The sequence below is a fragment of the Parasteatoda tepidariorum genome, chromosome 10, assembly GCF_043381705.1.
Source record: "Parasteatoda tepidariorum isolate YZ-2023 chromosome 10, CAS_Ptep_4.0, whole genome shotgun sequence".
Taxonomy (NCBI): domain Eukaryota; kingdom Metazoa; phylum Arthropoda; class Arachnida; order Araneae; family Theridiidae; genus Parasteatoda; species Parasteatoda tepidariorum.
The window spans coordinates 76,217,124-76,230,288 of record NC_092213.1 but is presented as its reverse complement, the minus strand read 5'-3'; the positions used below and the strand labels follow the sequence as shown (position 1 = coordinate 76,230,288).

At 31.4% G+C, this 13,165-nt stretch overlaps 1 protein-coding gene across 1 annotated transcript in view; it reads left to right on the top strand.

The window, feature by feature from the left end:
- LOC107439010 (serine/threonine-protein kinase Tor) overlaps positions 1-13,165 on the top strand; it is a 100,623-nt gene that overhangs the window by 51,029 nt on the left and 36,429 nt on the right. Inside the window, exons 27-36 of the mRNA XM_016051467.2 lie at positions 125-274; positions 3,042-3,184; positions 4,409-4,571; positions 4,705-4,844; positions 4,927-5,005; positions 7,097-7,236; positions 10,655-10,755; positions 11,324-11,439; positions 12,739-12,816; positions 12,926-13,033. Of these exons, the coding sequence (XP_015906953.1) occupies positions 125-274; positions 3,042-3,184; positions 4,409-4,571; positions 4,705-4,844; positions 4,927-5,005; positions 7,097-7,236; positions 10,655-10,755; positions 11,324-11,439; positions 12,739-12,816; positions 12,926-13,033 (1,218 nt within the window). The remainder of the gene's footprint in view (positions 1-124; positions 275-3,041; positions 3,185-4,408; positions 4,572-4,704; positions 4,845-4,926; positions 5,006-7,096; positions 7,237-10,654; positions 10,756-11,323; positions 11,440-12,738; positions 12,817-12,925; positions 13,034-13,165) is intronic.

The window sequence follows — 13,165 nt, the reverse complement described above, 5'->3', positions numbered from 1 at the left end:
TTATTGTTTACCCCTTTGGAATTATTTTTTATTTTGTTTAATCATTTCAAATGCTTGCTTTCTTGCAATTTTTTTCAATTACTTTTTTTTTTTTTTAACATTGGTTGTTGCGTTTGCTTTGTAGGGGACTGCAGTAGAAGAAAATGATGACCCCTTAATGTATCCAAAGAGAAAGACTTCCGCTAAGTCTCATGAAAATGACATCAGCCAGGCTAACTCTGAAGTTGGAAACCCTCGGAGAAAGCTGCAAATCAATATCGCTAACCTCCAAAGAGTAATATTATTATAATTAATTATTTAAAGTTGTAGTGTATCTACCACTAAAAAAATATAATTCCAATTCACTAGTATATAAGACATGTTAACTCGATTTTATGGTGGGGTACCTTTTCATGGATGAAGGTTGACATTGTCGAAATCAGCTAACCTCACTTTGTTGACCCGGACATGATGTGAACACGCCTACCTTGACGGAAACTCCCACTTCGATATGCCCTAGTTTGATAGTAACAGCCCTAGTTTGATAGTAACGCACACTTTGATCTAAATACACCTAATCCGATTAATGGTCCACATTGAACAGTTGACTTACTACTTGTGACTGCGACTTTATCCACCTCCTCACACTGTTGCATCTTAATCTCAATCACGCATAACATACAACTTATACACTCCACTGCTAAAGGCAACACAGGAGTGACCACGACCATGAACTTTATACAGCTCTCACAATCAGCATTTAAAATGTCCGGTGATCTTAATACAGCTCTCTCGGCTTCTCACAAAACAGGAATTAATCAACTAGTGGCATCCGTTCATCTAATTCTATCACAATATAATTCTGGTGGGGGAGTACTGTAGTGTATCTACCACTACAAAAATATAATTCCAATTCTCTAGTATGTTACCTCCATTCTATGGTGGGGTACCTTTTCATGGGTGAAGGTTGACATTGTCAAAATCAAGTTACCCCACAAAGTTTTTTCTTATAGTAGTGTTACATTTTCAAAAAATCATTATTTTTTAAAATTCTTTTTTTGAATAATTTATGAAAATAATCCTAATTCTGTTGAATTTAAATTTTGAAAGCCTTACTGATTGATTTATATCTAGGTCATATGATTTAATCGTGTAACCAGAGTTTAATATTGATGGTACCAGGGTACCTTAATGAAATCAATAGGAGTTTTCATTATATATTATGTTTTGCATAAAAGTATCTTAGATAAAATGCAAGATTATTTAAGAATTGAATTTATAAACGTGTGAGTGATTAAATTTGAGTTTTCCTCTGAATTGTTCAAGCAAATTATCCTTTTCATTGCCTTTTAAACTTTACATAAGAAGATTTTTATGAAACATTTCTAATAAGTTTTAAAAAAATAATAAGTTAATTTATGACAAATTTAAAATGCTTTGAAACATATTTATTTCAAATTAAAAATGTGTGTTATAATATGTTATAAAATGTTATAATATGTTCTTATATCATAGCTCATTCCGTAAACTTTTTTATACAGTAGGGAACCATTTATCCGGTATCCAGATAACCGGGAAACCAGAAAACCAGGAAAAATTTTGATCGGTTTTCCCGCCATTTTAAACTAGAACAATTATGAAAAAAAGCGGAAATTGAACTCATCCTTGAAGTTGAGTAGAGGAAAATGTAAGGAAGGGGAGAATTTTTCCCCTCATTTACCCAGAGAAACGTCATTTCCTCCTTGACCTTGAAGGCAGGGAAGGGAGGAATGTTTCATTTTCTCCTTTAGGCCGTCAATCAAGCTCAAGGGTGTGGCATGCTGATTTAGTTTTCTGTTTGATTTACGAGGGGGGTGGGGGAAATGCATTGCATGCATATCAGTGAACAGAAGATGAAAGATAAAAATATATTTATCTATTTGACATCGATTAATAAAAATAAAATCTTTTTCTTCTGAATAAATTCTCATTCTTTGGAAGTGCGGTATTATTTGCAAGTTTTCATTGGTGTGGAATCACATCTGCTGTAATTAAATATCGTGTTTTTATCAACAAAAGAAAAATAAAATAAAAGGAGAATTGTTTATTAATTTAAACATAGGATTATTTTATGAAGCAGATTGCAGTTTTGTTTTTCTGATTTCACTACATTTGATATTTTTTTCTTTTCATGATAAATTTTTCACTCAATAAATTAATTATTTTTATTCATAAATTTTATCATTAGGTTTTTTTTTAATAAGTTTTCCTTCTATTTTATCGTTTCCCCCGTATAATTAGGTATGAAATATATTGCATTATTTAACCATTGGTTTTGTTTATATTAGTCAATTTAGGAATTGTAATTATTTTTAAAAAATGAATAGGAGAGTTTGTGTTTTTTAAACTTGTTTTTCTTGTCTAAACTTGCAAATTTTTTTATTCTTTTAAATGTTATTTTTCTACCATTTTTTTTTCTTTTTATAGTTAGGAGTACCTTTCTTTTTTCTCTTACTTTATGCATTACACTTTTTCCTTGTAATTCGGGTTCGATAAAACATCGATTAATGACACTTTTTGGTCGACCCAGAAAACCGGAAAATTCAGACATCCGGGATAGCGATGGTCCCGAGCATCCCGGATAATTGGTTCTCTACTGTATTAATTTCTGATCATCATGAATTAGCATTATATACACATCATTACCTTATTATAAATACACAAGTGGGCGACCTTTGTGCTAAAAACCTATTATGTTACCTTATTATGTTAATCTATGATCAATCCAAAAAAGCTTTTTTTAAAAATTCAGGATTTCATTGAACTATGTTCACCTTTAAAACTTCTGAAATTTATTTCTAAATAATGTGTTATCATTCATTATACAAAATGAAACTAATTTCAGAAAATTTAAGGATTTTAATTGTAACCTGATAGTCATTTGCTTTTTTTGAATACTCAAATGAAAGTTCATTATTTATTTTTATTCATCACCTATTTAGAATGCTGTCAAAATTGTAATTTCACTTGCATGTTTTTATCAAATTAATACGATTTTATGTGTCCTCTCTGTATGATTTTAGGCCTGGGCATCAGCTCGCAGAGTTTCGAAAGATGACTGGCTAGAGTGGCTGAAACGAATGAGTGTTGTGTTGCTCAAAGAATCTCCGTCACCTGCATTAAGATCCTGTTGTGCTCTGGCAGAATCCTATGATCAATTGCCAAGGTTTGCATTTATAGTTCTTCGTACGTTTATTGCAAAAAAATTTTACAGCTATTTTATTTTTATTGTTTCTTCAATCTCGAGAACTTGTATTTGTGTTATTTTTCTCAAGAATTGTCTGAAGATGTATTATAATTATTATTTTTGAAAATTTGAGATTGTGTATTAATGCTGATTGTTATGGATCTTAGCATAGTCAGACGCTTGTTCATACCTCCCAAGTCTCCTGTTTTTTAAAGAAGACTCCTGTATTTTATGTCTATATCCTGGTTACCTGTATATTCACAATTCTCTATATTTGTTGAAGAAATGCGAAATTTTTTTTTCTGATAAAGTATCCACTGATGGCAAAAAAATACTTCTATTATTTCTCAACAGATGGTGCTATTGACAGTACTGCAGTATGGTTAGTGTTAATTGTTTAATTTGAGCCTTGATGGCTCAGGGGATAGAGCATTTGCCTTACAATAAGGTGAACCCAGGTTCGAATCCGAGCTATGACTGGTTGATACGAATTTTGCATCCGGCTTGTACCGACCACAGTCCTGACGTGAAATATCCTCAGTGGTAGATGGATCATGGGTTACAGTCCCCTTGTCGTCAGGCTAATCGTGGAAGGTTTTCCTCTTCGTGTAACTCAAAGACAGATTAGTTCCATAAAAAAAAGTCCTCCTTGAAGCAAATTTCTACCAATAATTAATCTAGGAGTTTCAATGTTTTCTGGATTGGGTTCAAAATTACAAGTCTGCTGAGTTAAACATCAGTAGTCGTAAACCGAAAATTGGGTCGGTTAGTGAAATCTCTGTTGTTTTATTTCTCCATTGTTGGCAGGTATGCTTGTTATTGTATGTGGTAATATTAATATTTATCTATAATATTTATCTAATATAAGTCAAATATTACAATAATCTTAGGATTTCCATTTTTTATAGATAAAATTAACAATGAAATTCTTTGCATGGAAGCCCAATAAATACACAACTTCAAACTGCTGTTTTTATAATAAAAAACAAATTAATAAATTTTAAATCATTTGGATATTGCTAATTAGTTACTCTTAGGTATAATTTATGTGGCATTCATAAAAAATCTGTATCCTTGATCAAAACATTGAAAGTCAAAAAAGTTTTTTTAATGTTTGCTAAAATCCTTGGCAACTTTTTTTTTGTAAGTTGTTTATAATAAGTATGATATTATTTACTAACGTTGTGTATTTCCATATTACAGAGACATGTTTAATGCAATATTTCTGTCCTGTTGGTCCGAATTGCACGAAAAACAGCAAAATGAATTAGCAGAGAGTCTTCAACAGGCACTGACAACACAGAATATTCCAGAAATTACACAGACACTTCTTAATTTGGCTGAATTCATGGAACACTGTGAAAAGGTAGTTTTATTATTTTTTTTATTAGATTTAAATCATTGACACCCTTGTATAAATATCGTAAAGATATAAAAGTTAAATATTGCACAATATCTTGTTTTTGAATTAAACAAATTGGTTTTAACTTTAATTGCAGGGACTCCCTGAAAGCACTCTAAAATCCACTTTGCTGGGAGAGAAAGCAATGGAATGTAGAGCTTATGCAAAGGCTTTGCATTACAAAGAAGATGAATTCCACAAAGGCCCCACAACTGAAATTCTAGAAGCTTTAATCGGGTAACACTAATTTCTCAATTTAGTGGAATTAGTTCGATGGAATAAAATTAAACATTCTCACACTGTTTTATTGTTCTTTCAGCATAAATAATAAACTACACCAACCAGAAGCAGCCGCTGGTGTTTTGGAATATGCTATGAAAAACCATGATGCTGAGTTGGTAATTTCAATGTTTACTTTTACTGCTACTATTTATCGTACATACCGGCGTAGAGGGACCAGGATAGCCTAGTTGGTAGGGCACTGGGCCCCTGTCCAAGAGATTATGGGTTCGGCCCCCATGGGCTGAAGACTCCCCAAATTATAAATGGTGACTGATGCACGTTAAATCTCTTGATTCACAAAGTCCTCCATGTTCTCATAACAAATCATACCTCTGGGGATATTGATCGAGGAGTTTCTTTTTCTTCTACAGTTAGTTCAAAGCTACAAGGCTATAGAGTTGAATGTTAGTAGTCGTAAGCACAAAATTGGGTCGTCTGTTCAATGACTGCTATGTAATAAAAAATACCGACAAGTCCACTTTTCAAGCCCATAAAGTTTATGAGAAACAGGTGGTCAACATATACAATGGTAATATCAATGCATAATAAACAATGCAATAGATATAAATAACTCAATTTACCACTTTCAAAAACTACTTTTAATATCTTATATAATATTAATTTTGTACTTTCTCTCATCTTATTTCCTTAACATATAAATGTTTTTTTTTTTAATACTTTGAAGTACATTCAGAAAAAAAAAATTTAAAGCAAGCTATGTTGAGATAATTTAATCAGAAAATATGACACAATGAAAACCTTTAAAATCTTCCATAAAGCTACGAATTTAAAAATTCCTCAGCATCTATATTGGATTCAATAACTATAGCAATGTTGTTATACGAATCAATGGATTCGACTTCATCCTCACCTGCTGATTCCATGACATAATTTTAATTTTGAAAATTAGTAGCAAAGTTTGCTAGAGCTAAAAAATGCTAGCAGCAAAATCAGGGTTTATTCTGGCATTTAAAAGAAAATGGCATTGCTATAATATTTTTTCATGCAGAAAATACAATATAATCATTACCATGTGACATATTGTAATAAAAATTATTACTGCACGGTTATTATTAAATATGTATACTTTTACGAAAGTTCGAATTTGCCTTCATGGAGGATTGGAAATATGAATATCTAACTGGAAATACGGCCTTTTTTTTTTTTTTTTTTTTTTTTTTTTTTTTTNGATTTTTTTTTTTTTTTTTTTTTGAATGGCATTGTTATAATATTTTGTGTTGCTGAAAATACATTATAATCACTACAATGTATTGCAATAAAAGTGATTACTGATTGGTTATTAAATATTTATACTTTTATGATAATTCGAAGAACACTGTTTTACACTATTTTAATGCTGTAAGTTGTATGTTCCTAATTTGAGTGTATATGTTCCTAATTTGAGTGTATATGTTCCTAATTTGAGTGTACTATAAATTTCTAGCTTTAGGGGGGGGGGGTTAGAGGTAAGTGCCATATCAAGAAGTACAAAATTTTGTGTTTTGCATTTAACTGACCATATTTAGTTACTTCAATACTATTTTTTAAATTGACTTTAATAATTCAGAACTTTTTTTTCTTATTGGCAGCATAACTACCAATATGAATAGGAAAAAATCCAGTAGATTTTACGAAATAATATAAATTTCACGATAATTGTTACATAGTGTGCTAAATATTTTACTCATAGGGAATTTTACGAATTTTTGAAATATTTTCCAGTTGTGATTGACATATTAAACTTACTTGAAATGTTATGTATTATGTATACTCATAATTTTGAATATTAAAAGGCATTTATGTCATCAAGGATAGTTAAATGATTTTTAAATTAATTAATAAAAAAAAAGAGTTTTGAATAAAAATAAACTGGACATTTTATAACAAACAAAGTTTTGAACTGATTCCCAGAAATGAGGTTCTCTTCATTATGTATTAGTAATACTTATTTAAATATTCAAGCAAGCAAACAATAATCTGTACAGAAATTCTATTTCAACAGGGATTTTGTTAGGAAACTTAATTTTAGGGAATTTTCTGAAATGTGCAAAAACCAGGAGATTTCTAATTAAACCAGTAGACCATTAGAAACTGGAAAAATCCAGTAGAAATGGCAGCTATGCAGACTGGTTCTACTACTGTCTTTAAATTTTCCCCCCTGCTATCTGATTGAAGTACATTAAAATTGTTTCTTATGTAATTGACAGAAAGTGAAAGAGCTGTGGTATGAGAAGTTGCATAAGTGGGACAAAGCACTGATTGCTTATCAGAAAGCAAGAGAGCAGAAACCAGATGATATAGAACTCATTATGGGACAGATGAAGTGTCTAGAAGTTCTTGGTGAATGGTAAGACAATTTTCATTTTGATTTCGTTTTGTGCGTGATTCACATCATAGACTTTTCATAAAACTGTTTTTCAAAGGGTCTATCATTGCATGAAATGACACTTTCTTTTTTTGCAAATAATGTGCTATTTTCATAATTATTGTGAGTTTGCAACAGTTATTCATGACTGCTAGGTCAGGCTAAGCTTATTTTTAGCCAGGGCCTTTCATGTTTATTTTGAAAATAGCACAACTGTAGATGTCTGTGAATATAAAGAAAAGCTGCAGTCTTTTGAAATTGAAAAGCGTGTGTGATTTTTTTTTCAATATTTAAGAAGTTACTGCAATGCTGTATTGTCTGAGCTCATAAAAATGTGAAAAAATTGAGAATCAATAATTTGATTTTGTTAGTTTTCATTTTAGCATTGAAAAAAGTTTAATAATTTTTAAAATGTTTAAATTTTTTTTTTAAAGCTTGGGTAATTTTTTATGGCAAGATGGTATACATGGTTTAAAAATATAGCTCTGCCTCAAGTGTAAGGTACTTAAAGAGTGGCTTTCTTATTTTTTGTGTCGAAAGAGCTTTAAAAAAGGTTGTTAACTGGGAGCATCACTTTGCAGTTATTATCAGCATTTTTCATACCATTTCTTTACCTCTCACAGAGCGGTCAGGGTTCCCACGGTCCTTGAGAGTCCTTGAAAGTCCTTGAATTTTTTTTGTGCTAAATTTAGGTCCTTGAAAGTGCTTGAAAAACGTCTTAGGTCCTTGAAAAACTTGATAGATCCTTGAATTTGTCCAATACTGCCGACGGCCCTTTTTATAAAACACCCGCGGATCTTTCTCGTTCTTTCTGTTTTGTTCCCGAGCTCTCTCACGTGGTTTTTAACGCCACCGTTTCTAACCGGGCCTAGCGTCTTGGTGTCTGCCAAGCGCGCGGAGCACAGCAGACAATCAATGCGTTCGGGGCGAGACTCCACTTCATCTTCTGTCGCATATGCTTAGATCTTCTTTTTTCTTATCGAAACTGGAATACTCTCGAATTTCGTAACAATATGTACCTTGTAGTTTTCAATAAATTTGCCGTTTTACCATCCGCACTTGTCCTTACGTTTGCGTCATTTCAAAACTTTATTGTAAAGCGTATTCGCAAAGGCACGGCTTCGTATTTGTGTTATGTAGTTTAGACTAGTTATGCCTGGGAAGTGCTATTTTAATCCCCAATGGATGGATAATCAAGCTTATAAAGAATGGATTTTATCGATGCCCGAAAAGAAGTTCAGAGCCAAGTGCCGATTATGCATGAAGGAGATCGATATCGCAAAAATGGAAGAATCTGCTCTGAAATCACACATGAAAGAAAGGTAAAACAAAAAAGCAGTCTCATGCCCTGAGTTCTCTTTTTCCAAAGACATCAACATCTAATTCATCTGGTGTAAATACTCCTTCAACATCGTGTGCCCCATGTGAAACAGAAACTTTAGTGGCCGAGGTAACATTGTCTTCTTATCTGGTCAAAAGGAATGTGCTTGATGCTGAAATTCTCTGGAGTCTGAAGTGCATCACTAGTAATTATTCATGTAACTCCTGTGAAGGGATTAGTAAATTGTTCTCCAAAATGTTTGCTGATAGCTGTATAGCGAGACAATTTTTTTGTAGTGCCACAAAGTGAGCCTATTTGGGCTCCTTTGGATTGGCACTATACTTCAAAGGGATTCTTATAAATGAGCTGAAGAATGTTGATTGCTACACTGTACTCTTTGATGAGACGTTAAATCAGTCTCTACAATCTAAGCAGATGGACATTATGGTAAGGAATTGATAATAAAGTTTGCACTAAGTATCTTACCTCCCAATTTATGGGTCATGGAACTGCAGAAAATATTTTGTCCTCTTTTTACAAATGCATGGATGATGGTTAAAAGCTCTCTAAAATACTTCAATTATCCATGGATGGACCCTATGTCAATTGGAAATTCTATTAGAAGCTTCAGTGTGAATTAAAAGAGAAATATTCCCACCAGGTCATATTCATTGGCAGTTGTGGATTACACATAACGAATAATGCTTTTAAACATGGTGAAAATGGGATATGTTCCTTCTAATTTTTATTTTCAGAAAGAATTGTTGCTGCATAACATTTAGAGAAGGTTGTGTAAATTATGGATGAATAATTTCAGAAACGATGTTTAATAGAGGAGAGGAGGGGGTTATGGAATAGTCATGGAATATGGAATACCTAAGATTTAGCTCTGTCTTTCATGCAGCCTTCACATGGAAATACACAGGATTAAAGGATTTCACCATTAACACCTCATTACCATTAGTTATAGATTGTGCTGAAAATGATTTTGTGAATTAATATGTAAAACCAGTAGGGTTGTTTTTAAAAAAATATAAATTTTAGTCCATAATACATATACTCTCTTCTCTCTATATAGGCAAAGCATTTAGGTATTATATTTGAAATTAATTATTGCCACAACAAGCATTGTTGCTTTTAGTAAAATAGAAGAGAATAATTTTTAAAATTGGGTCTTAGATTAAGGTCCTTGAAAATTTTGTTGAGGTCCTTGAAAAGTCCCGGAAAGTCCTTGAATTTCAATCTCATCATAGAGTGGGAACCCTGGCGGTTGCAAGGATTACCTCTGATTAATTTAATCCCGTCACTGCTGAGTTATTTGATAGCATTAGAACAATTCTTGTGAAACTATGTGGAAATATATCTTTCGAGCAAAGTAACACTTGCAACTTTTATCTCACCTCAAGAGGACACCATACAGCTGTTGAAAATTTTTGTCGAAAATTCTCTCTATCCTTCATTCATAATTTAAAATTTAAAAGAAAGAAAATGTAGGCATACCTGTTATAAGTCATGAAGTTTCAGTTGCTGAAAAAAAAATACTTCAAAACATTAAAATGCAAACAAATTATTAGAAGAGAACTTCAATGTTGCATAATCCTGAGTTGTCTTATAATTTATTTTCATTTGTATATTTTAAAACTTTCTTTTCAGTACTTGAAACTACATGGCTTACTCTAGGTTTGTCTGAACTCACACTTTAAACTTTAAATTAGCAATGAAGGAAAAAGTGAATTTGCGAGGAAAATTTTCTCCCGCTATATGGCGTCCTCTTAATATGATGACCTTCTTTCAATATAATATCATAAACAGACTACTTACACAGATGTCACTGTATTTTTTTTTATTAAATAATTTTATTATTTAATTTGTTTATTTTATTAAAATGTAATTCTGTTGAAATTTATTAATATTATGATGTACACGTGATTTTTTATAATTAATCTTTTGTTTACTGTGCTTAGCATGATGAAGCCATTCTGTGTACCAGCGGTAAACAAATGGTTAAACAAAATTATTCATTTTTATAATTTTTTTAAAAGGAATATTTTGTAACAGTAATATACTTTTCTTTTGCAGGGGTCAACTGTACCAACTTTCAAGTGAAACATGGCCCACTGCAGATACTGCATTCAAAACAAAAATGGCGCCTATGTCAGCTGCAGCCGCATGGGGATTAGGTTAGTTAAGTTAATTCTTTCTTTTAAGAAGTAGCCTTTTAATAAATTGGAGCTTTTTCTAATAAGTTTTTTCATCAAGGAAAATAGGTACTGTTGAATCAAGGTAAAATTTTAAAATTCCCAACTAAAAAAACATATATAATTGGTGGCCAGCTAAAGCCCACCCACATTCAGTTTGATGGGTGCCAGCTCGTCTGAGAAATAAAAGTGGCTGCTGCTCAATATTGACCCCATCATGCTCTGTTGGTCACAATATTTCAAATCACAATTGTGAAGACCCCTCTGGTCTACAATAACCTGTTGCAGGAAATGCAACAGGTAAGTAAGCACCTGTTGTAAGTAAGCACCTGTAACCTGTAAGCACCTGTAACCTGTGCTTACACCTGTTTTTGTAGTAAGCACCTGTAACCTGTAGTACCTAAAGTAAGAACCTGTTTTAGTATGCATATGCTTTAAATTATTCTTACTACTGTACATTAAAGATTATTTTTTAATTTCCTATATTTCTGTAAGTTCTTTTTTAATTTTTTTTTTTTTAAAGTGCTGAAATAATTATTGCAAATTTCAGGTCATTGGGAGAGTATGGAAGAATATACGAAGGTGATTCCCCGTGGAACTACAGACAGTGCCTTTTATCAAGCCATACTTTCAATTCATCGATCTGATTTCTATGCTGCCCAACAGGTATATTTAATTATATTTGTATCTAAACAATGAATTAAGCAAATCATTACTTAATCTTAGAACATTGCTTACTTATATATACTGATTGATTTTAGGCATTCATGTAGGTAACAATCTGAATTATCTCAATTAATTCAGACTAAACTACTTCAGTTTTTTTGAGATTCATTTTCCTAAGTTAATTATTTTCCTCAATATGCTCAAAAAATTGACATATTGGTGTATAACAGAACAAATTTTCTTCAGCTGATATGACATTCTGACTAAGATTTTTGTTTATTGAATAAATAAATACACCATGATAGGAAATAAACTTAAGTAATGTAAAAATCATGTTGTAATGTTTTTTGTCAGTTCATTCAATTACATATATTGGTCTGGTTTATGTAATATTGAATCAGAATGGTAAATATTTATATTTACAATATTTCAACTTTTCCTGTTATTTGAAAATAATTGCACTTAATGTCAATCGTTGCTGCTATTTACATAAAAGTAACTTAATAAAGTAAGTAAATTTATAAGAATATTAAGATAATTAAGTAAATTTTTGATCATTACTGTAATGCCATTATAGGGATTACATATTTCCTGACTTTCATAAATTTATTTTTTTAAATCATTCTTAATCCTGAATTAAGTCAATTATTTCATTTTTATCTCATTTTATAAAAAGCACTTGAAAATACTTTTATTCTTTTCTTAACAATCCATGTAAGGGCTGACGTTTTAATTTAGACAAATCTAAAACTCATTAATTCAGTGTCTCAATGAATTGAATTTTAACTGCTGGGTTATATTAAAATTTAACAGTCTTTTTGGTCATTAAGCTGTAGCCAAATTATTTTAAATTTAATATTAATGGAGTTGACTTTATTTTTCGCTATATTGTCTATCAGTAACTTGCCAAATTTTGGATATCTTCCCATGCTCTTAAGCAACTATGCATTCATTGCTAGTTTGTCCGATGACCCCTTTTTCCGATTGTTGAAAGTGTTACACAATTGTTATAAATCGATACCTAAAACGAAACTATCTTCTTCTCTGTAAAAGAGATGCTTAATATTTTTTTGTTACTATAATATGCTTTTGAAGTTGTAAATATGACCATATTTGATAATTTAAAAAATGCTGCGTAATTAAGCTGGATGATTTTCTTTGTTTGATCAGTAATTTCACTGTTTTAGTAACATGACAATGCGCAAAAAGTTTCCCTCTACCACTAACGATGATAATTACCTGCATTAACTAATTCAGTAACTTTGAAGAATGATTTGGTTTTATTGGTTACTTTTTCAGTTTATTGATAAAGCTAGAGATCTCTTAGATACTGAATTGACTGCATTGGCTGGTGAAAGTTATAGCAGAGCTTATGGTGTAAGTAATTTCTATTTTCATTGTATAGTTTTTTTTTCATTGCATAATTTTTATCTTCATTTGTTATGAATGTATGTCTTATTTCAATATATTTGTACTGTTCTTACAGGCAATGGTTCATGTCCAGATGATGTCTGAACTGGAAGAAGTGATACAGTACAAGCTCATTCCTGAAAGACGAGACCATATTAAACAGAAATGGTGGGATAGATTACAAGTGAGAAAATGCACTGCTAAAGTGCTTTAATTGACTATAATTGCATTTTTAAACCCAAAGAGTGTGAGTTTTTTTAAGTGCAATATCATCTTGAAAATCCAAACAACAGTCAAACAGTTTAAAGATAAAGAG